General features: G+C 38.2%; 1 protein-coding gene across 1 annotated transcript in view; it reads right to left on the bottom strand.

Moving 5' to 3' along the window:
* Positions 1-8,195: 8,195 nt before the first annotated feature.
* The window catches only part of slc25a46 (solute carrier family 25 member 46), a 58,962-nt gene continuing 43,228 nt past the window's right edge, over positions 8,196-23,929 (bottom strand). The window contains exons 7-8 of the mRNA XM_063068640.1: positions 13,576-13,633; positions 8,196-10,923 (exon numbers count right to left, since the gene is read on the bottom strand). Coding sequence (XP_062924710.1) covers positions 10,345-10,923; positions 13,576-13,633 — 637 coding nt within the window. The 3' untranslated portion in view covers positions 8,196-10,344. The remainder of the gene's footprint in view (positions 10,924-13,575; positions 13,634-23,929) is intronic.

Here is a 23,929-nt window from a genome sequence, read left to right as displayed (position 1 = left end):
GAAATGGGAGGCAAAGTTGATCAAATTGCTGAGGTCAGTGTGGGTGCAGGATGTAGCTCCAATGCAGTCTTTAACGTAGCATAGAAAAATTTGGGGCCATTATCAGCATAAACTTGGAACTTGGGCTGTTCCACCTAGCCAACATAAAGGCAAGCATAGGTAAGGCCCATGCCAGTGTCCACGGCCACATCTTTGGTTTGGAGAAAGTGAAGCAGCCAAAGGAGAAATTGTTATGTAACACGCACAAAATCCTGGAGGAAGTTTGCAGCTCAGGCAGCATCGATGGAAAAGTGTAAACAATCAACGTTTTAGGCCAGTCGACTGTTTGCTCTTTTCCATAGACGCTGCCTGACCTGCTGAGGTCCTCCAGCATTTTGTGTGTGTTGCTTTGGATTTCCAGCACCCGCAGATTTTCTCATGTTTGAGAAATAGTTATAGATCCAGTTCTGCTAGATGGAGGAGAGGAACTGGTTAGGCCTGTTCATTCATTTCACCTTAATAAGCAGCACAAGATTTATAGTATGGAATCAAAACTACTGAAAGGATTCCAAATCATTTGGCATCTACTGGACCAAAAATATACAGTATAGTTTGCAATACAGTCACCTCCCTCCCATTTCTTTGTGCAACATTGTTTTAATGATTTTCTCACACATGGAAAGCTTTCCACATGGAAGTAGTTGGATTACTATATCAATATTTAGTGGCAGACTGAAATTTAAAAACTTTTTTTCCTCAAAATTCCAAGGTGACGTTTTAAATATCATAACTGGGCTTTTAAGTTTCAACTTTAGAGTTCCAGAGGGCACAGCCTCAGAATGCAAGGCTTCCCTTTAAAACAGAGCTGAGGAGGAATTTCATTGACCAGAGTGTGGTCAATCAGTGGAATTCATTGCCATAGTTGGCTCTGGAAGCCAAGTCATTGGGTATATTTAAAGTGGAGGTTGATAGGTTTGTTAATTAGTAAGGTTGTCAATGGTTACAAGAAGATAAGTGAATGGGGTTGAGAGGGGAAATAAATCAACTATGATAGAATGATGGAAAAGACCTGAGGGAGTGAATGTCCTAATTCTGCTCCTGTGTCTTATGGTCTAAATGTTAACCTAACCTCTGGATGTTATGCAACATGCACAGAGAGCACAATAAACTTGCGTTAATGACAGCACCTTGGAAGCCTCAGGAAGCTTTGCCTTTCCACAGCCGTCAGCTACTTCAGTAATCAAACCAGAATGTAGAAGAATAAAACTTATGTGGATTGTTGCTGCTGTCTTTATTCACAGCATACAAGAATGAGAAGGCCACAATTTACCAAGTGCATGATGTCAGGGGGAGTACTACTTTTGCCTTTACTACACAAGTATTAAACACAGCAATTGTTAAGGCTATGCTTAGAGGGACACAACACAACCAACACAATTTAATTATTTATTGATAGGAGCAAAATGCTGCAGGTTATGGTGATTCCCATTTTGCCATCTAATTTGTGGATTGCTCATATTAAAGGCATAATTGATAATGAAATCAATGCAAATGCAAAGCAAAAATGAATTGTGTGCTAATAAGTCATGATAGGACACTATGGGGTTTTCAATTGTACCTATTTTTGTGAGAGTTCATTTAACTATCTAATTATAAGGAATCAAATTTAATACTTCCAATATACAAGGATGTTTATTGGTTTTTATTGTCAGTTGGATGAAAAATTGAATTTCAAATGATAATTCCTCCTCTTGCCCCAGGTAGTTATTATAGGTTCAGGTTTCATCTTAACACCTTTAAAAATGTCATCTGCCCAGCAATCACAAAAACTGAAAGAACTTGTCATAAATACTTGTATGCTCTTGCTCTGCTGCCATTTACACACATAACTTGAATGGTGAATCATTAGCTACCAACTACTCTGGGAATATGCAGCTGCTTTAAAAGTGATATTGGGTTCTTCATGTTGGCAGAACTCCTTACTGTCCAGGGCAGAGCAAAGACCTCTCAATTGGCAGAGATGAAATTTTTAAAAAAGCCACAAGGGAAAAAAATTAAGAGTGGTAAATAGAAATCTTGGTCAAAATGAAGAAGAGTATAATTATCATGTACCTTTGATTACCTCATGAAGCTCTAAAGCACAGAATGATTTTAAAATGTATTATATTTTAAGATAGGATAAATGAAGAGTTGCTTTTGCATGGGTGCATGCACAGAATTGGAGCCAGGCAGGGACAGGAATAACTGTATCCATTGAACCATTGAAGAAGTTTTAAAATAAGAACTTTAAAACCGAGGCGTTGAAAATTATGATCCACAGGAACTTGTGAAGAGCAGGAGTAACAGTTGTGCAGAACGAGAAGCAGAATTTTGGATGGGCTGAGTTTCATAGATGGTATGGCAACTGAGAGGCAATGTTAGAGGCAGCATAGCAATTTTCAGCAAAGGATGAACTGAAGTAATATTAGATGAGAATCTGCTGCTGTTTGCCTATCATCACAATAGGGCTACAGTGGATGCATTCTCACTGGCTCTCCACTTGGCCTTGGATCACCTGGACAATGGTAATACTCGTCGTCTATTTATTCATTACAGTTCAGCATTAAACACAATCATACCCTTAGTACAAATCAACAAGCTCCAAAACCTGGGCCTCTGTACCTCCCTCTGTAAACTGGATCATTGACGTCCTCACCAGGAGACCATAGTCTGTGCAGATCAGAAATTACATCTCCTCCTCATGGACAATCAACACTAGCACTCCTCGAGGAGGTGCACTTTGCCCACTGTTCTACTCTCTCTACATCCACGTTTGTGTAGTTAGGCGCAGCTCAAATGTCATCTAAAATTTGTCAATGATAACAATTATTGGCAGAACTGAACAAGGGTCTCGGCTTGAAATATGGACTATTTATTCATTTCCACAGATGCTGCCTGACCTGATGAGTTGGTTTGGATTTCCAGCATCTATGGAATTTCTCATGTTTATTGTTGGCAGAATTTCAGATGATAATGTGGAGGTGTACAGAATCGAAATAGATCTGCTGCTTGAGTGGTGTCGCAGCAACAACCTTGCACACAACATCTGTAAGACCAAAGAACTGATTGTGGACTTCAGGAAGGGGAAGCTGAGGGAACATGCACCAGTCATTATCGAGTAATGGAAAGTGGAAAGGGTGAGCAGGGTGTCAACATCCCTGACAAAGCAAGAACATGACTATATTTAATTAGTTTGAGGGGAAATGGTATATGACCAAAGACACTCACACATTTCTACAGATGTACCATGGAGAGCATTCTAACTATCTGATATGAAGGAGTTACTACACAGGATTGGAAATAGATACAGAAAGTTGTAAACTCAGCCAACTCCATCACAGGCATGAGCCTCCTAGCATCCTTTAAAAGGCAATGCCACAAAAAGCCAGCATCCATTGTCTAGGACACGTCCTCTTCTCATTGCTACCATCAAAAAGGTGGTAGAGGAATCTGAAGACACGTACTGAATGTTCCCAGAACAGCTTCTTCCCTTCTGTTACCAAATATCTGAATGTGCTGTGAACCCATAAACACTACCTCAGTATTTTCCCCTCTCTTTCTGCATTATTTCTGGTCCCTATATTTTATTGTGATTTACAGCTGTTATTACCAGTACTGCACTGTACTGCTGCTGCAAAACACATTTCACGACATATACCAGTGATATTAAACCTAAATCTAATGGAGCAACATTAGAAATAGAACATATTTGATAAAGTATAAGGACCAGAAATAAAGTTGTACCAATATAATGCTCAAGAGATGGAAGTGGGCATCACATAGGGATTCTAACCTTATCTCAGCAATCATCGTTGGGCAGCATGCAGATAATGGAAGCAGCAGAAATGAATGTACTCTCAAGAACTTGAGACAAGGGTGCTGGAACTGGAAGTCCTCAGAGGTACTTTTTGACCAATAATGAAACCAATGTGGACAGTCCCACCAAGTTTGACAATAGGTGGTATTTGAAGAAAAAAAAAGTGAGATAATACAAAAGATGTCTCATTGAAATAATTTAGCTAGTAAGATCAGAAAGCAGTTTAACATTCTGAAAGGAGATTTCAGGTTTAAGCCACATGGTCAAGTTCTCTGGGAAATTAAGCCCCTAGATGATACCTCAAAGTACAAAAGGTAGAAACACAAGAATGTGAAGATGGTTGGGGGGGGGGGCTGGGGGTGTTGCCATAAATGTAAATGACAATCCTGTAGACAAGCATGACACTGTTAAAGCTCGGGGTGTCAGAGTTTGGACTTATATTCAAATGGTGTCTATAATGAGTTTGTATGTCCTTCCTGTAAACATGTGGGTTTCCTCCCATAATCCAAAAATGTACTGGTTATTAGGCTAATTGGACATTATAAATTGTCCTGCAATTAGGGTAGATTGATATGGAGTGTGGTTCTTTGGACGAGAAGTGTCTGCCCCACACTATATCTCTAAATAAAACTAATAATAAAAATAAAAATAAAAATAAGAAAAATGTGACCATTTTGTTTACCTTCATTCATTTGGGGATGCCACTGGCAATGCTGACATTTATTGCTCATCCCTAATTGTGATTTAACTGAGGATTTCAGTTGAGAGTAACCAACTGAGCAGGATGGTGTATTGATGGCAACGTTCTCTCTCTGACAGATGCTAGTAAATTCAAGTGTTTTTTTTTTACAGCAGTTTGGGAATCTTCCAGCTACTGTGACTGTTCAGCACTTCCTAAAAATTTCTAATTTTTATCAATTTTGTTTTAATTTCAGACTTTGATCAACTATTCAAAAACAAATTTTCATTACTATGGGTCAATAGATGTGAATTAAGGCAGCACAGCAGCATAGTGGTTAACACAACGCTTTACAATACAGATGACCTGAATTCAATTCCCACTGCTGCCTGTCAGGAGATTGTACATTCTCCGCATGGGTTTCCTCTCACAGTCCAAAGGTGTACGGTTTGATAGGCTAATTGGTAATTGTAAATTGCCCCCTGATTAGGCTCAGATTACATTGTGGGATTTTTAGGTAGCGTGGCTCAAAGAGCTGGTAGGGTCTTTCCAACACTAACAAACAAATAAATAAATAAATTCTGACAACTAGTCTAGCAATTTAACCATTATGTTACCCTATGCTGCAGCAAATTTACAACGACCTAAATATTTTAGTAAGTAGTTGGCCAATTTCTGGTTTATAAGTATAAATAACTGGAGGGGAGTGGGTGGGGAGAAGAGGAAAGTGATTTCCTTTCTTAGGACTGATACCATGATGGGGTATGAACATAGATGCCCATGGACCTCAAGACAGTGAGTTCGTTGAACGCCAGAAAGATTGCTTTTTAGAGCAGTTTGTTGTTGATCCTACTAGGGGATCAGCTATACTGGATTGGGTGTTATGTAATGAACCAGAGGCAATTAGGGAGCTTAAGGTAAAAGAACCCTTAAGAAACAGTGATCACAATATGATTGAATTCAACTTGAAATTTGATAGGAGAAAGTAAAGTCTGATGTAGCGGTATTTCAGTGGAGTAAGGGAAATTACATTGGTATGAAGAGGAGTTGGCCAAAGTAAACTGGAAGGAGCTACTGGCAGGGATGTTAGCAGAGCAGCAATGGTGTACATTTCTGGGAAAAATGAGGAAGGTGCAGGACATGTGTATTCCAAAAATGAAGAAATACTCAAAAGGCAAAATAGTACAACCATGGCCAACAAAGGAGGTCAAAGCTAATGTAAAAACAAAAGAGTGCAAGGCAAAAATTTGTGAGAAAATAGAGGATTGGGAAGCTTTTAAAAACCTAAAGAGAGCAACTAAAAGAATCATTAGAAGGGAAAAGATGAAATATGAAAGCAAGCTAGCAAATAATATCCAAGTGGACAGTGAAAACTTTTTCAGGTATGTAAAAAATTAAGAGAGAGACATGAGTGGATATAGAACAGTTAGAAAACGAGACAGGAGAAATATAACGGGGACAAGGAGATGGCAGATGAACTAAATAAGTATTTTGCATCAGTCTTCACTGTGAAGACACTAGCAGTGTGTCTGATGTTGTAGTGTGTGAAGGAAGAAAAGTGGGTGCAGTCTCTATTACAAGGGAGAAGGCGTTCAAAAAGCTGAAAAACTTAAGTATATAAGTCGCCAAAACCAGATGAACTGCACCCTAGGGATTTGAAAGAGGTAACATTAGAGATTGTGGTGGCATTAGAAATGATCTTTCAAAAATCATTGGACTCTGGCATGGAGTCAGAGGACTGGAAAATTGCAAATATCACTCCACTCTTTAAGAAAGGAGGAAGGCAACAGAAAGGAAATTATAGACCAGTTAGCCTGACCTCAATGGTTGGGAAGATGTTGGAATCAACTGCTAAGGACGAGGTGATGGAGTACTTAGTAACACAAGACAAGATAGGACAAAGTCAGCATGGTTTTCCTTAAGGGAAAATTCTGCCTGATGATCTTGTTGAAATTCATTGAGGAGATTACAAGTAGGATAAATAAAGGGGATGCAATGAATGTTGTATATTTGGACTTTCAGAAGGCCTTTGACCAGGTGCCACACATGAGGCTGCTTACCAAGTTAAGAGCCCATGGTATTACAGGAAAGCTACTGGCATGATTAGAGCATTGGCTGATTGGAAGAAGGTAGCGAGTAGGAATAAAAGGATCCCTGTCTGGCTGGCTGCCAGTGACTAGTGGTGTTCCGCAGGGGTCGGTTTTGGGGCTTCTTTTTATGCGGTATATCAATGACTTAGATGATGAAATAGATGGCTTTGTTGCCAAGTTTGCAGATGATACAAAGGTTGGTGGAGGGGCAGGTAGTGTTGAGGAAACAGGTAGGATGCAGATGGACAGATTAGGAGAATGGGCAAGAAAGTGGCAAATGAAACATAATATTGGAAAATGCATGATCATGCACTTTGGCAGTAGAAATAAATGTGTGGACTATTTTCTAAATGGGGAGAAAATCCAAAAATCTGAGATGGAAATGGACGTGGGAGTCCTTATGCAGAACATGGCATCAAAGTTGCTGGGAAAAGGACAGGAAATGGGGTTGAGGAGGAGAGAAAAAAAAGTATCAGCTATGAAGCAGATTCGATGGACCAAATGGCCAAATTCTGCTCTTATGTCTTATAAATACAAGGGCAGTTAGAGTATAACTGGCTACAGATTAGTATAACAGTAATCAGAAGGTCAAGAAGTAACTATACTCTTCAGCTTAAATACTGAAGCAACTGATTGACATTATGCTGCAGATTAGTCCCAACAATCACCAGGTATTATTCTGGATTCAGTCAGAAATAATAAGACTTACGTAGCCTTCAATTTTACAACATGCCGCATAAATTCTTTCTTTGAAACAAAATTCAAGCAACAACAGAATTGAAAGAATTTCAGGTGCATTGTTGTTGCTGGAGAGAACAACTACTTGGCATTTATATTGCTTGTGACATGGAATCTGTAGAAGTGCCATGATAAACAATGTTCTGCATTTCCTGCAACAGGTTTATATTTTACTGTATAGTCCTTAAATCTACCAATTAAGTCAGGTCATTGATTGGCAAAGAAAACATACAGCTGAGGAGACACAGGTAGTCATTTGCTGGTGGCAGTAAAATATATCCGCAATTTGGAGCATAATGCTCTCTTCTAAACTAAGCAAAGGGTTAGTAATTTATAGTTGAGAATTACAATTTTTTTTTGGACAGGCAAAAGGACAGACTAATCACAACTTCCAATCCACCTTTCTAACTTAAATTGGTCATCATCAAGGAGCCCCGCCATCCAGACCATGCTCTCTTCTTGCTACTGCCATTAGGAAAGAGATACAGGAGCTTCAGGACCCACACCACCAAGTACAGGAACAGTTACTACCTTCAATCATCTGGCTCTTAAACCAAAGGGGGATAACTTCACTCAACTTCATTCATTCCTCCCTCCTCCGACAAGGACTCTTCAACTCGTTCTCAATAATGATAAATAAGCAATAAATATCATTATTTCTTTAGTATCTTTGTTTCCTTTCTGTGCCTACAAAAAGTTTGCTGGCTTTTGCACATTTGTTATCTGCTTCGTGTGCAGATTTTCATTGATTCCATTGCTTCTTAGTATTTACTGTGAATGCTCACAAGAAAATAAATCTCAGGTGAGTACATAGTCACATATATGTACTTTGATAACAAATTTACTTTGAACTTTTCATTTACTTCTGCAGCTCAGTGCCTACTTCAGATGAGACTGGTGTTTAATACACGCTGAGCAAAAACAGAGGAAACAAAGTATCCATCTTTTTCAGGATATTTTTCTTCCCCACTAAGCACTTATGCACTTTTTTTGAAGTCAACTGATACACTGTGCTTAGACTTCAGGAATAATTTACTTTCTGTACAAGAAAGGTTTGCAGATAACAGGTCTTCAGCCAGTAATTTTCTAACAACATAGATCAGATAAGGGCAATGTGGCATAATTTGAGACATACATGTATATATCAGCAAATTCCCCATCAACTTTCTTGGAATCAGTAATAAGGTAAATATTTCCAGAATCACTATCATACAAAGAATTATCCTATCTTTCAGAAAGTGTTAAGGTCACTTGTGGAATTGAAAGTAGTTACATTAAATTGGACATTGTTAAACACACAATTAGCATTTAATGAAAGCTGTTCTGAGTGAAATCTGGATCCAAGAATTTCCTTTCCATCATTCTGCAACATACAAGCTATTTGCACACGTAACAAAGAATTCCATGCTTTTTTGAGACTTAAGGATTCAGCTTGAAGATTCAAATCTAATTACGATACAAATTTTAAAAATTATTATATAAGATTTTATCTGTTGTGTTGCAGTGAAGTACTACTTGCTTTTTCCCCTTCCTACCTGTCCTGAAAGCATCCCTCCACCTCACCTCCCCAAAGAAAAAAGTAATTTCCACAGAGCCTTTAAAATTTCAATTTAGAGCCAAACCTGCACATTAACAATAGTGGATGTTTCAAAGAGGAATGGATCCAAAATATTGAAGATTACACACTCTCACTGATGTTTAATCCATCGCATTTCAAATTTATACTTTAATTCCATGCCAGTAATAAAGATAAAATGTCAAAGTTTAGAAATGTTTAAATCTTTAAGTTTTGTGGAAAAAAAACACTTGATTCTGTTTAATCACAGTGAAGCTACATTAGGAAATGAGATTGATGAAAGGTCTCGGCCTGAATCATCAACAATTTATTCGTTTCCATTGTTGCTGCCTGACCTCCTGAGTTCCTCCAACATTTTGTGTGTATTGCTTGGATTTTCAGTATCTGCAGAATCACTTCTGTTTAGGTAATGAGATTGATAGATTTCAGTAATTCATAATTTATAGTAAATTAAATTGAAGCTGTTGAGCAAATTGTAACTTCAAAGTAATTTTCAATTAATACATATGATTATTTATCATCATCCAGTGAAGAAAAGAATGCAAGATGCTACTTAAAGACTGCAGATGATGGGGCATTAAGTACCAAACTCAGATATACATGCTTTTTTTCTTTGATAATTTATATATTTAGTTGACCAAACAGGCAAGCATTTGCCCTGGAAAAGTTGAAAATATATATATTTGAACCAGATCACAAATGGCATCACGGCAATACATTAACCTTCATTAAATTGCTATGTTATTAATCATACAGTGATATTATTTAACACGCTACATCCAAAAATAAAGCCACACTCTTGTTACCTTGAACTGAAGAAATTCAGTAAGGCAAAGCCAATCAAAATTAGCAAATGCAAACACTGCGCAGCAAAACACCACTATAACTTCAACCACATATTAAGCCATAATTATTATGATTCTCCCTTACTTACCATTTAATATTTTTTATGTAGACAAATTCACTAAGGACGAAGAATTGTGACACCTTCTGTGATAAAGAAACGTGCCAGGGGCATGAAAATCATCTCCAATCATGGTGCAAGGTTATAGATTTAGATGTTGATCAAAATTACGTTAAAAAGTGCTGTTAGTTATTTCAATCAAGTAATAGAGCAAGATGTTATGGTTATGATTAATCTCTTGCTTAATGCTATTTGAATGGATGCTGCATTATGATATATCAAAAGGAGAATCATGGAGAATAGCAGAGACCACTTTTGAAGGACATTAAAGGTCACATATCATGGACATCTTTACAATTTTACAAATATCTTAATTTTAAAATTAGATTTTCACCAACTCAATAGTTTAACAGTTAACAGTGCATTTTATTAGTGCTTCCTAACATGCACCACAGAAAATTAATAATATATCCTTCATTATTACGGATTATTTATCTTACAAAGACATCTTAAATGCCAGGATTAGGTGGCATTTTGTAACCACATAGAATATATAATCCTAGTTATCTGCAGTACAGCAACGTGCAACGTGTACTGGACAAGAACTGCTCCAAAACCCTTATAAAAGCCAAAGATGCCTTCTTCTTTTTTGATTATGTTAATGCAGTCTTTCATTCCCTCATACTGAGTGTTAATAGGAAGAACTTCATATCCATGGTCTGTGTTGTCAATGATGGTGCGAGTTCCTTGAATATGGAGGCGGTGAAGTACCGTTTCCAATGGATAAACTAAAACATCAGCACAAAGATTTGCAACAAAACCAGCAATAAGTTCAGGGAAATAAGCATCCAGAACAGTTTGTATAGAACTAGAAGTCTCAGTTGGGTACTGTTGCGATGTCTTTCTCCGTAAAAGAAACAGAATTACTTTCTGGATGATGCCACTGATGATGTAATGGAGCACTCCATGCAAGACAGTAGGGAAGACTAAGACTCCAAGAGGAAGCAAACGCTTGCTATGTGGGACACCCATTCCCACCAGTCTGCAGACACCTTCCTTCACACAATCCAATATTCCTGGATTGTCTCTAACAATTTCACTCTGCAAATATAATACACAATAAGTTATTCATTTTTAAATACGTGATACAGCGCAACTCATGTTATAGAAGGGTTACATTCCCAAAAAAGTCCACATTGTAATTTCTGTAAAGCAAACTCTTAACAAAATGCTTTTACCCCCACATTTCATGTTAAATTAATTTTTCCCCTCAGATTCTGAGAGAATAAATCTTTATTCTGCATCTCAAGATCTTGGTTGTGATTTGTGAATTCCATAGGGTAAAGTTATTTCAACAAGAACCTTCAACTACTGCATTTACATTTAAACAATTAATACTGGGTGAATTTTAAAAGGTCAAGTGGAAATTTCCAGATGTAACAGCAAAAAAGGTTTATGCCTTCATTAATTTCTTAGCATTCTACCTTTCATGAAAGTTCATTATAGACTGATTCATTTGTTTTGACAGCAGCTATACAAGATGGAAGTATGGAATATGTGTAACATAATCCTTGAGCGTAGTGCTGTAAAATGACTGTATATCTGAAAATCTCTGCTTTCACTCCTTGTATCAATCTCCATCTCATGCTTTGTATGACCTGGATAAGCATGTAGGAAGAAAATAGTTTTAGTTTCACAAAATCAAGGTCAGGACTGGCATCTAATTGCACTCCAAGTCACGCTGATAATTTCCTGGGGATTTTTCGATGCAGCTGAGAAATTCATAGCACCACTCAGCACCTGTGGAATGAGACAGAGTCAATATTTCAGCTTAAAAACTTTGTCAAATACCTCATTCTGACAAAAGCTCTTAGCTGAAATATTGACTGTTACTCTTTTTGCAAATGTTGACCAATCTGCTGAATGTCTCCAGCATTTTCTGTTAAAGCATCCAGGACCTTTCTAGCAAGGGCAGTTTTTTTTTTGATTTTCACGTGCAGCTACAAAAGTCAGCAATGTAGTGAGTGATAGTCAATCACACTGGTTTACAGGGTTGCATAATAGTAATACTGATAGTGATGTCACCTTGGGAATGCAATTTGGAACTGATGCACAAGGAAGTATAGATACCACTCCTGTGAAAGTTATCACCAAATGTGTGCTGAGAGGGAGGGGAAGCCTCAAAAAAGGAAGGAGAAGCATTGATGTGATAGGATTAGTTTCAGGAGCTAGGGATGAATTTAGAGAACCACAGAAGATGATGATCAATGGATTACCCCATCCTATAAGTGTGCTGGTGAGTTACTGAACAATTCAGATAATTAACAATGTAAAACAATAAATGGAACCAAATTTAGGCTTTAGGTTACTGCAAAAATCTAAGACACACACCATGTCTGTGGTGTGGTTGTGGGATTTATAATTTAGGAGGGGGTTTAGTATGAATTAGTAGAGAAAAAACAAGGTGCAGAGAGAATCAAAATAGTCAGAAACATCTAGAGCAAAGGCAAAGTTCAAAGTATATATATGTCATCTTATACTACCCTGAGATTCATTTTACAGGCATTCATAGAAGAAAGAAATAAAATCAATGAGAAGTTATACACAAAGACTGACATACAACCAATGTGCAAAAAAAAGGACAAACTGCGCACATACAAAATATATATAAGTAAATAAATAACACTGAGAAAATCAGTTGTAGAGTTCTTGAAAGTGAGTCAATAGGTTGTGAAATCAGTTCCGTGGTGAAGTGAGTGAAGTTATCTACGCTAGTTCAGGAGCACTATGGTTGAAGGGTAATAACTGTTCCTGAATATGGTGGTGTGAGACCTAAGGCTCCTGTACCTCCTTCTCAATCAGCAGAGAGAAGAGAGCATGGCCTGGCTGGTGGGGGTCCTTGTGATGGATGCTGCTTTCTTGTGGCAGTGGTCCTTGTAGATGTGCTCAATGATGGGGAGGCTTTTCCTGTGATAGAGGTGCATTTTGGTAGGCTCAGAGAAGGAAATACAAGGCTGTTCAAGAGAGCTAAGAAAAAATAAATAATGAGGCTGAAGATAGATTTGGAGTAGATGTGGAACACATAAAATTGATGAGGTGCAGTCAGAAGGTTGTACAGTGGAACATGATGTTATAGTACACGAAACAAGTCTCAAAATAAATTTTAAAAATTGGAGTTTTTGTCGAAGAAATGTTAAAGGGGCTTTATGAACGCAGCTACAGACTCAGTAACAGATTAATTGATAACACAGGGAAAATGGAGGCTAATGTTTAACATAAGTGTGCCATGTAGAAGAGTGAACAATGAAAAATAAATGGCTGAGACTACAACTTAAAGGCTCAAATGCATTGTTACTGGTAAACATTAACAAATCAGCCATTTCTGTAATTCATAGATGGGTCAGACCCCTTTTCTGCAGAATCCCTCAATCAATGCAATTTCCTAATTTAAGTTTGGATTTTGAAGTCCTAAGATATAAAGTTTCTGAACAGAAAACTGCTATTGATAAACAAAAGGAGGGCAGCAATTTTTCACTAATTTTGTGGAATCATTGACTGCTTAATGGTAAAATTCCTGTACTGTAATCTGTGGTTGTAGTTTTAACAAATAATGAACAATAAATAGCTCTGACATATTTCCCAAGTTTTCAAGTGTTACTTGGTAATGACCATTAGGAAACAGTTTGGATACAAAACAACCATTTACACCCTTCTATATGAAGCACAGATTAATAGACAAAAATGAAAATTTACCTGCACAGTTTCAATTAAACTAGCTGAGTAAAAAGGCATTGCCACAGCACATGTCAACCTGCAAAAGTTAGTGGGAAAAAAATAATTTATTTATTTTAGTCTACCAAAATCTCACAAAATGTTCAAATAACTCCAAAATCCCTTCACTTTAAGCCAGTGGTCCCCAACCTCCGGGCCGTGGACCGATACATTGCCGCAAAGAATGCAGCGGTGCAGTGGTAGTTGGAATGCACCCAGCACATCTTTAAGAAAAAAGCCGAAATAAACAAGCTAATTAATTAGGTGCCACCCAGCACGTAATTAATTAGCTTGTTTATTTCGGCTTTTTTCTTAAAGATGTGCTGGGTGCATTCCGGCTACCGCTGTACCACTGCATTCTTCATGGCAATGTATCAGTCCGCGGCCCGGAGGTTGGGGACCACTGCTTTAAGCTATATCTTAACTTTTTATTGTAAGGTATTTTTATTTACAGATGCAACACAATAAGAAGCCTTTTTGGCCCAACAAGCCCAAGATGCTCAATTACACCCATGTGACCGATTAAACCACTAATCTGTATGTGTATCTTTGGAATGTGGGAGGAAACCCACACTGTCGTGGGGAAAACATACAAATTCCTTACAAGCAGTGGCAGAATTGATGCTGGGTTGCTGGTGCTGCAAGTGTTATGTTAACCACTAGGCTACTGTGCCACCAGAGTTCTGAGTTGAAATGGAAAATGGGACTGTTCTGATTTCTTCTTCTTACCACTCATCAAAGAGCAGATATAACTGGACCATCAAGCCAGCTCTGACATTCATCAAGATCATACATTCTACCTCAGTGCTATTTTCCTGAACCACCCCATATCCCTTGGTTCCCTTATTAATAAGAAATTTATTAATTTGATTGAGGGAACTTCCAGGGCTTGCTGAGTAGAGAACTTTGAAAATTTGTCTTCTTGCAGTTAAATGTGTACTGTAAATAAATACCTGCTACTAACCTGTGCATCCTGGCCTAGGCTTCTCAGTTTGTGAAAACATCCATTCTACCATGCCCTGAAATGAGCCCTTTTCTTTTCAGTGCTGGAAAATAAAGGCCTAGTCTACTTAATTTTTCCCCTCATTCAGCAAACCCACCATCGATGGATTGCTTAATTTGCTGCATTGCTTCTACATTAACTACATCTTTCTTCAGCAGGATAACAAATCTGCACAATACTCCAGAAATACTCTTTTCCAAGACCCCATATAATTGAAGACACAAATGACTGCAGACATTGGAATCTTGAGCAACAAATAACTTGCTGGAGGAATCAGAAGCTCTGGCAGCACCTTTAGCAATGAAAGCAATTATCAACGTTATGGGTCAAAACCTTGTATCAGGCCTTGCAAAAATAAGTGGAGAGTATAAAATCTGGACATCCATGGTAAAAATGAAGCAGAGGAGCAGAGAAACAAAAGTTGTCAAAATAATGGAGAACATGTAAGGTGTACCAAATGTAGGTGGGAGGCCCTAAACAAGGGAGGACAGAATAGAGTCAATGTATGAGGAGATCAATTCAGTGGGCAAGAGCGTGCTGGAACAATGAGCCTACCAGTCCAGTCGTCTAAGTAGATGCACAAGATCTTCTGCAGATGCTGGAAACCCAGAGCGCACACACACAAGAAATGCTTGAGGAAATCAGTAGGTCAGGCAGCATTTATGGAAATAAGTAGCTGATGTTCTGGGCTGAGAGCCTTCATCAGTATTGGAAAGGAAAGGGGAAAGAAGAACAAGCAGGTAGGGGTGAGCAAGGAGTAGAAGCTAGAAGGTGATAGGTGAAGCCAGGTGGGTGGGGGAGGAGGAGGAGGAAGAAAGAAACTGAGAGGTGACAGGTGGAAAAGGTAAAGGGCTGGAGAAGGAGTCTTGACAGGAGAGCAGAGTGGGTGCGTCATGGGACAAAGGAAGAGATGGAGCACGGGGGGGGAGAGGTGATAGGTAGGTGGAGAAGAGATGGGGGGAGGGCAGAGGGAATTGAAGACAGAAGGAGGAGGGTGAAAAGTTACCAAAAGCTGGAGAAACCAATGTTCATGCCATCAGGTTGAAGGCTACTCAGATGGAATATGAGGTGTTGCTCCTCCATCTGAGAGTGGCCTCATTGTGGCAGTAGAGGTGAGCATGGACCGACATATCAGAATGAGAATGGGGATTAGAATTAAAATGGTTGGCCACCGGAAAACCTGCTTTTTGCAGATGAAGAGAAGGTTCTCGCCAAAGCGGTCCCCCAATCTACGTCGGGTCTCACCAATATAGAGGAGGCTGTATCGGGGGCATTGGATACAGTATACGACCTCCACAGATTTGCAGGTGAAGTGTTGCCTTATCTGGAAGAACAGTCTGGGTCTCTGAATGGAAGTGATGGAGGAGGTGAATGGTCAGGTGTAGCATTTCTTTCGCTTACAGGAGGGAGATTAGCATGGAGAGCTGAATGGACAAGGAAGTCACAGAGGGAGCAAAAACTAAAGTAAATGGAGAGTAGGAGGGTGGGGGTGGTAAAAATGAGTCGGGTGGTAGGATCCCATTGAAAATGGCAGAAGTTGCAAGGAATAAAGTGCTGAATGTGGAGGCTCATGGGGTGGTAGGTGAGGACAAGAGGAACTCCATCCCTGTTAAGATGGCATGAAGATGGGGTGAGGGTGGATCTCTGGGAATTGTAGGTGATGCAGGTGAGGGCAACATCAATGGTGGAGGAAAGGAAAACCCAGTCTTTGAAGAAAGAGGACATCTCTGATGTCCTGGAAAGGGAAGCTTCATCCTGAAAACAGATGCAGTGAAGATGAAGGAACTGAAGAGTCTGTGCTCCAAACCTATTCTGGTACTGCTCCCCAACTTTTCCTTCGCTACATTGACGACTACATTGGTGCTGCTTCCTGCAACCATGCTGAGCTCGTCAATTTCATAGACTTTACTTCAAACTTCCACCCAGCCCTCAAATCCACTTGGTCCATCTAGGACACTTCTGCCCCCTTTCTTGATCTCTCAGTCTCCATCTGTGGAGACAGACTGTCCATTGACATCTTCTACAAGCCCACTGACTCTCATAACTACCTTGACTATACCACTTCCCACCCTGCTACATGCAAAAACGCCATTCCCTATTCCCAGTTCCTCCATCTCCGCTGCACCTGCTCCCAGGATGAGACTTTCCGTTCCAGGACATCTCAAATGTCCTCTTTCTTTAAGGATTGTGGTTTCCCTTCTGCCGTCATCAATGATGCCCTCACCTGCATCTCCTCCTTTTCCCGCACTTCAGCCCTCATCCCATCCTCCCGCGACCACAACAGGGACAGAGTTCCCCTTGTCCTCACCTACCACCCCACCAGCCTCCGGATCCAGCATATTATCCTCCGCAACTTACGCCACCTTCAACAAGACCCCACCACTAAGCACATCTTTCCCTCTCCACCCCCTCGGCTTTCCACAGGGATCGGTCCCTCCCTACGGATCTCCCACCCGGCACTTATCCCTGTAAGCATAAGTGCTACACCTGTCCCTACACCTCCCCTCTTGCCACCATTCAGGACCCCAAACAGTCCTTCCAGGTGAGGCAACACTTCACTTGTGAGTCTGTTGGGGTTATCTATTGCATCCGGTGCTCCTGGTGCGGCCTCCTCTACATCGGTGAAACCCGACGCAGATTGGGGGACCGCTTCATCGAGCACCTCCACTCCGTCCGCCACAACAGACAGGATCTCCTGGTTGCCACCCACTTCAACTCTGCTTCCCATTCCCATTCGGATATGTCCATACATGACCTCCTCTACTGCCATGATGAGGCTAAACTGAAGTTGGAGGAGCAACACCTCATATACCATCTAGGTAGTCTCCAGCCCCTTGGTATGAACACAGAATTCTCCAACTTCTGGTAATTCCCTCCCCCTATCCCTATTTCACTCTGCCCCCTCCCCCAGCTGCCCATCACCTCCCTCATGGTTCCGCCTCCTCCTACTACCCACTGTGTTTTCCCCTATTCCTTCTTCACCTTTCCTGCCTATCACCTCCCTGCTTCCCCTCCTCCACCCCTTTATCTTTCCCCTTACTGGTTTTTCACCTGGAACCTACCAGCCTTCTCCTTTCCACCCTCCCCCCACCTTCTTTATAGAGCCTCTGCCCCTTCCCTCTTCAGTCCTGACAAAGGGTTCCAGCCCGAAACGTTGACTGATCATTTCCACGGATGCTGCCCGACCTGCTGAGTTCCTCCAGCGTGTTGTGAGTGTTGCTTTGTACCCAGCATCTGCAGAGTATTTTGTGTTTGAGAAAAGGGAATAGCCTTTCACAGATGGGAAGATGAATAGTCAAGATAGCCATGGGAGTCAGTAGTTTAATAAAAGATATAGATAGTTTGTCTCCAGAGATGGAGGCAGAGACATGGGAGAAAAGGGAGAGCAGTTTCAGAAATGGACCAAATATCAATCCACCATTGAATCTTAGGCAAGAGACAGAAGTGGAAAAAGTTGAGTTGGGGAACCATCTGTCGCTGGTGTAGTCATGGCTCAGTGGCTGGTGTGAGGAAGTATCTGACAGCTGCTGACTCTCCGAGGTAGAATTCAGACTGCCAAACTACAACTCGTGACTGTGGGTTTGATGATGAGGTTGTGACATGTGTCTATTTGTTTTCTTTAGATATAAAGTTTCATGATGTTATTTAAACAGTTAAACGTTTTAAGTTGGAATGTCCAGGTTGGAATCATCCTATTAAGTGTAAGAAAACATTTAAAGTTATGAATCGATTCCAACCTGATATAATTTTTGCACAAGAGACGCATGTCAGATTATGTGATAAAAATCAATTTTTTAAATTTTGGAAGGACCCTCAGATTCATGCAAACTCTCAAAGTAAAATTAGGGGTGTTTCCATTTTTTTTATTGATTCTAATACTCCCTTTAATCAGGAGGATATTATATCTGATATTAATGGTAGATTTTTGTTTGTTAAAGAAACAATTTACAATAAGAAAATGGTTTTAGTTAATATATATGGACCAAATGCTGATGATCCTTCATTTTTTAAAGATGTTTTCGCTCTATTACCTGATTTAAATGAATATATGTTATTAATAGGTGGAGATTTTAATACTTGCTTAAATCCTTTATTAGATAAATCATCATCTAGACATCAACTCCCTAATTGCTCTGCATCACTTATTAATTCCTTTTTAATTGATTATGGGTTAATTGAAGTTTGGAGACATATGCATCCTAGCGATACAGAATATTCCTTTTTTATACATGTTCATAATAAATATTCAAGAATTGACTATTTTATAGCCGACCCTCGACTTTTATTTAATGTTCAGAAATGTGAATATGATGCAATTGTTATTTCTGATCATGCTCCTTTAAACTTAATATTTGATTTGAAAGATGTTGATTCTACAAGACCACCTTCGCGTTTTCTAGAACATTTGTTACCAAGTTCAGATTTTGTTGAGTTTATTGAAACTCAGATAAAAGTTTTTTCTCTTTAATAATACAGGAGATGTCTCAAAGTTAGTAATGTGGGATATGTTAAAAGCTTATTTACGTGGTCAGATTATTTCTTATTTAGCTAAGTTGAAGAAACAGACAAGAATGGAATTAGATAAAATTGTTAAACAAATTAAAGATTTAGATAATATCAATGCAATCTTTGCAAATGTTGATTTGTTTAAAAGAAGAGTGGAACTACAATCACAATATAATTTATTATTAACCTATCGTATTGAAGGATATTTGCTTAAATTAAAAAATCAGTTTTATATTTTTGGGGATAAAAACAATAGGCTCTTAGCTTCCCAATTAAGGGCTGCTGAGCTAAAAGACAAATTTTAAAGATTCGTCAAGATAATGGAGATATAGTAAGTAATTTTGAAGACACTAATAACATTTTTCAGGATTTTTATTCCGATCTTTATAAATCTAGTTTCCTGCAGATCCCTCCAAAATGAAGGCTTTTTAATATAAGATTAAATTTCCTCAAATTACTGTTGAAGATCAACAGAACCTTGATGCTCCAATTGCTGAGCATGAAATTCAGAAAGCTATATGGTCAATGCAATCAGGTAAAGCTCCTGGACTCCGTGGCTATTCGGTAGGATTTTACAAAAAATTTGAAAAATTACTTTCTCCATACCTCTTGGAAATATTTCATGAATCTTTTGAGAAAGGTAATTTACCACCTTTTTATGAAGCTTCTATTTCTTTAATCCTTAAGAAAGATAAAGATCCTACTGAATGCTCATCTTACAGACCTATTTCCTTATTAAATGTGGATGCTAAAATTCTTTCTAAGATAATGGCTCATCGTTTGGAAAACATTTTATCTAAAATTATCTCTATGGATCAAACAGGCTTTATTAGAGGCCGTTATTCTTTTTCTAATGTTCAGAGATTGATGAACATTATATATTCACCATTATCCAGAACACCCCAATGTGTTATTTCTCTGGATGCAGAAAAGGCATTTGATAGAGTTGAATGGACTTATTTGTTTAATGTATTAGAGAAATTTGGCTTTAGTAATAATTTTAATGTGGATTCAAATGATCTATAAGAACCCCATTGTTACTGTTATTACTAATAATCTCAGGTCTCCCTTTTTTTCACTCTCACGAGGTATTCGACAAGAGTATCCATTAAGTCCTTCATTATTTAACCTCGTACTGGAGCCTTTGGCTATAACAATTTGTGAAGCTAAGAACATTCATGGTATCCCTATAAATGGGATCATACATAAGATCTCTCTTTATGCAGATGATCTTTTGGTTTATATTTCGAATCCTGAAGAATCTATTCCAATCTTTTGAAATTATTAAATGATTTTGGAAAATTTTCAGGATATAAACTTAATTTAAATAAAAGTGAATTGTTCCCTTTAAATATTCCTGTTTTTATATATAATGATATTCCATTTAGAATTGTGAATTCTTTTAAATATTTGGGTATTATCATTACAAAAAAAATAAAGATCTTTATAAAGCTAATGTAGCTCCTTTATTGGACTCTATGAAACAATTATTTTCTAGATGGAATCCTCTTACTCTTTCTTTAATAGGTCGTATTCATGCTGTGAAAATGATGATTTTACCTAGATTTTTATACAGTTTTCAAAATATACCTATTTTTCTAACTAAAAAATTTTTGATCAAATTGATTCTATTATTTCATCCTTTATTTGGAATAATAAAAAACCAAGAGTTAATAAGTTTCATTTACAAAAATCCAAAAATATGGTGGACTTGCACTACCTAATTTAAGATTGTACTATTGGGCTGTTAATATTCGACAACTATGTTTTTGGTTATATTGGCTCAACAAGAGCCAAAAACCAGCTTGGATTGATTTGGAATTTAAAGCTATTAAACGATTTCATTTAACTTATTAGGAGCTCCATTACCTTTACAACTTGCTAAAATTCCCAATTTAAATCTCTACTCTGTTATTAAACAGTCCTTACGGATTTGGTTTCAGTTCGCAACTCTTTTAATTTTGAACAATTTAAATTGTCTAGCCCTATATTTTGAAATTTGCTATTTAAGCCTTCAATTACTGATCCCATTTTTCTTTTATGGAGAAATAAGGGGATCTGTTCTTTTGCAGATTTATTTAGTGATGGTCGATTGATAACTTTTGAAGAGTTAATTAGCAAATATTCTCTCTCTCATATACATTTCTTGCAATATTTTCAGGTTAGATTTTTTTTACAAAAGTATGTTTCTACGTTTCCATATATGCGAGAATCTGATTTGTTGGATACTATTTTGAATATGAATCCTTTAGTGAGAGGTTCCATTGGTAGAATTTATAATTTATTTTTACTACAAAAAGATAACCTCTCACTAAAGATTAAACAAGATTGGGTGAGAGAACTTAATATTACTTTTGTTAATAAAGATTGGTTGTGAGTTCTGAAAATGGTTAATTCTTTTTCCACATGTGCCAATCATTGTTTAATTCGAATTAAAATTGTTCACTGTTATTATTTAACAAAGGAGAGGCTATCCAAAATATTTCCTAATATAGATAATTATTGTGATAGGTGTAAAAATGAAGTAGCTACTTTGTCACATGTTCAGGTCATGTTCCTCACTGAAATCTTTTTGGAAATCTTTATTTTCTACAATTTCTAAAGCTTTGAAAATTAATTTACAACCTAATACATTGACTGTTCTATTTGGAATAGTTCCGCATCATATTCAGGGTATTTCATTTTCAAGCCAACATGTAATTGCATTCATTACATTGTTGGCAAGAAGGGCTATTTTATTGAAATGGAAAGATACCTCTGCTCCTACACTAATTCCATGGTTTTCCCAAGTAATGTTATGTCTTAGTTTAGAAAAAATTAGTAGAACTTTTGATCCCTGATTCGATTTTGAGAGAAGGTGGGGCTCTTTTGCCAAATATTATCATTTAATTTGAATTAATTTATATTGTTTCCTTCCAATTTTATGTTATATAAATGTGATTTGGCAGTTGTTTTTTTCTTCTTTTATATATATAGATGATTGTAAGACGTATTGCTCCAGGAGCTGGTTCCTAATGTTTTATTTCTCTTTTGTAGTTAGTGGGGTTTTTTTTGATAGCTGGGGTTCTCTTTTTTCCCTTCTTTTTCTTACATAAATTTTTTTTCCATTAGCATATATACGTTTTTTTCAGCTTTATTAATTATATATATACTAATTTGTTGAACTTTTGTATTTTATAGCTGTGGAAGATTATATATCAATAAAAAGATATTAAAAATGAAAAGTGATTGGTTCAAAGTGAATGGACAGCTGTGCATTCTCAAGGAGTGAGATTCGAACAGAGCAGTGGAGCGAAGAAATCGAGGCAGTTGGTGAGGTAGTAGCAACTGGAGATAAATAAAGTCAAGAGAAAATAAAAGGTCAGAAGGGAGCATCCACAAAGAGCAGGAGTTTGCAAAGGTTCTACATGGCATCTCATACTTTGACAAACTTTTATAGAAGTGCAGTGGAGAGTATATTGATGGCTGCATCACAGCCTGGTATGGAAACACCAATGTCCTTGAACAGAAAATCCTACAAAACGTAGTGGATACATCCCAGTCCATCACAGGAAAAGCTCTCCCCACCACTATGTACATCTATAAGCAGTGCTGCCACAAGAAAGCACCTCCATCATCAGGGAGCCCCACCATCCAGATGATGTAGCCCAGTCCATCACAGGTAAGGCCCTCCCCTCAATTGAGCACAGCTACACTGGAGCGTTGTCGGAGGAAAGCAGCATCCATCATTAAGACTTCCACCCAATCAAGCAGGATATTGCTCTCTTTTCGCTGCTGACATCAGGAAGGTGGTACAGGAGACTCAGGACTCATGCCACCAGCTTCAGGAAGTTATTACCCCTCAGTCATCAGGCCCTTGAACCAGTGGGGATAACTTCATTGAACTTCACTCAACCCATCACTGAACTGTTCCCACGACCTATGGACTCACTTTCCAGGACTCTTCATCTCATGTTCTAGTTCTTTTTTCTCCTCTCTCCTCTCTGCAGTTTGTCTTTTGTACATTGGTTTTTTGTTCACTCTGTTGGGTGCGGTTTTTCATTGATTCTATTATGGTTTTGGAGTTACTGAGTATGCCCACAAGAAAACAAATCTCAGGGTTGTACATAGTGACATACTGTATATGTATTTTGATAATAAATGAACTTTTAACTTTGAATGTTGAAGACACAAGGGGCCATCAGTGGAGGGGCCCCAAAAATAGGCATGGAGGCAGAGGTGATAGAAGGGTTTGATAACATGACAGACCCCAAGCCATGTCCAGATGCAGAGCTTCAACCCAAAATGTCTATAATCTCTCCTCCCCCTCCCCGCACCCCATATATTGCTTGATCCAGAGTTACTCCAGCAGATTGTTCGTTGCCCTATATACAGTGGATTTCAGTTAATTGGGACACATGGGGACCAGAACATTTTGGCCCAATTAGCCAGTCTCATGGAAATAGTTAAAAAGGCATAAAAAAGATAAACTACTGTTGAACTGAGTAAATAATTATGTAGTTATATTAAATACAGAACAAACTAGAACACCACCAATACTACCACAGTATTATAAAACCATGTATTAGTTGCTAACACTGGAATTAATCCAGTGTATGTTGCCATGTTCTTTTGATTGACTGTAAATGAACAAAATCAGCAGAGACACCTAGTGCAGATAATAGACAGCCTTTATACAATGCTTTTGACAACTGCAACGTCCAAATCTTTACTTTCATTGTAATATTCAAGATGATTATTGATACTTTCAAATTCTTCATAGTTTCTAACTTAAAGTCACGAAATTGTTTAATTTTCACTCCCGGCCGTTTCTGGCATCTCTAAAAA

The sequence above is a fragment of the Mobula hypostoma genome, chromosome 16 (genome assembly GCF_963921235.1).
Source record: "Mobula hypostoma chromosome 16, sMobHyp1.1, whole genome shotgun sequence".
Taxonomy (NCBI): Eukaryota; Metazoa; Chordata; class Chondrichthyes; order Myliobatiformes; family Myliobatidae; genus Mobula; species Mobula hypostoma.
The sequence above is the reverse complement of the archived record's forward strand: the minus strand, read 5'-3'. Positions and strand labels throughout refer to the sequence as shown.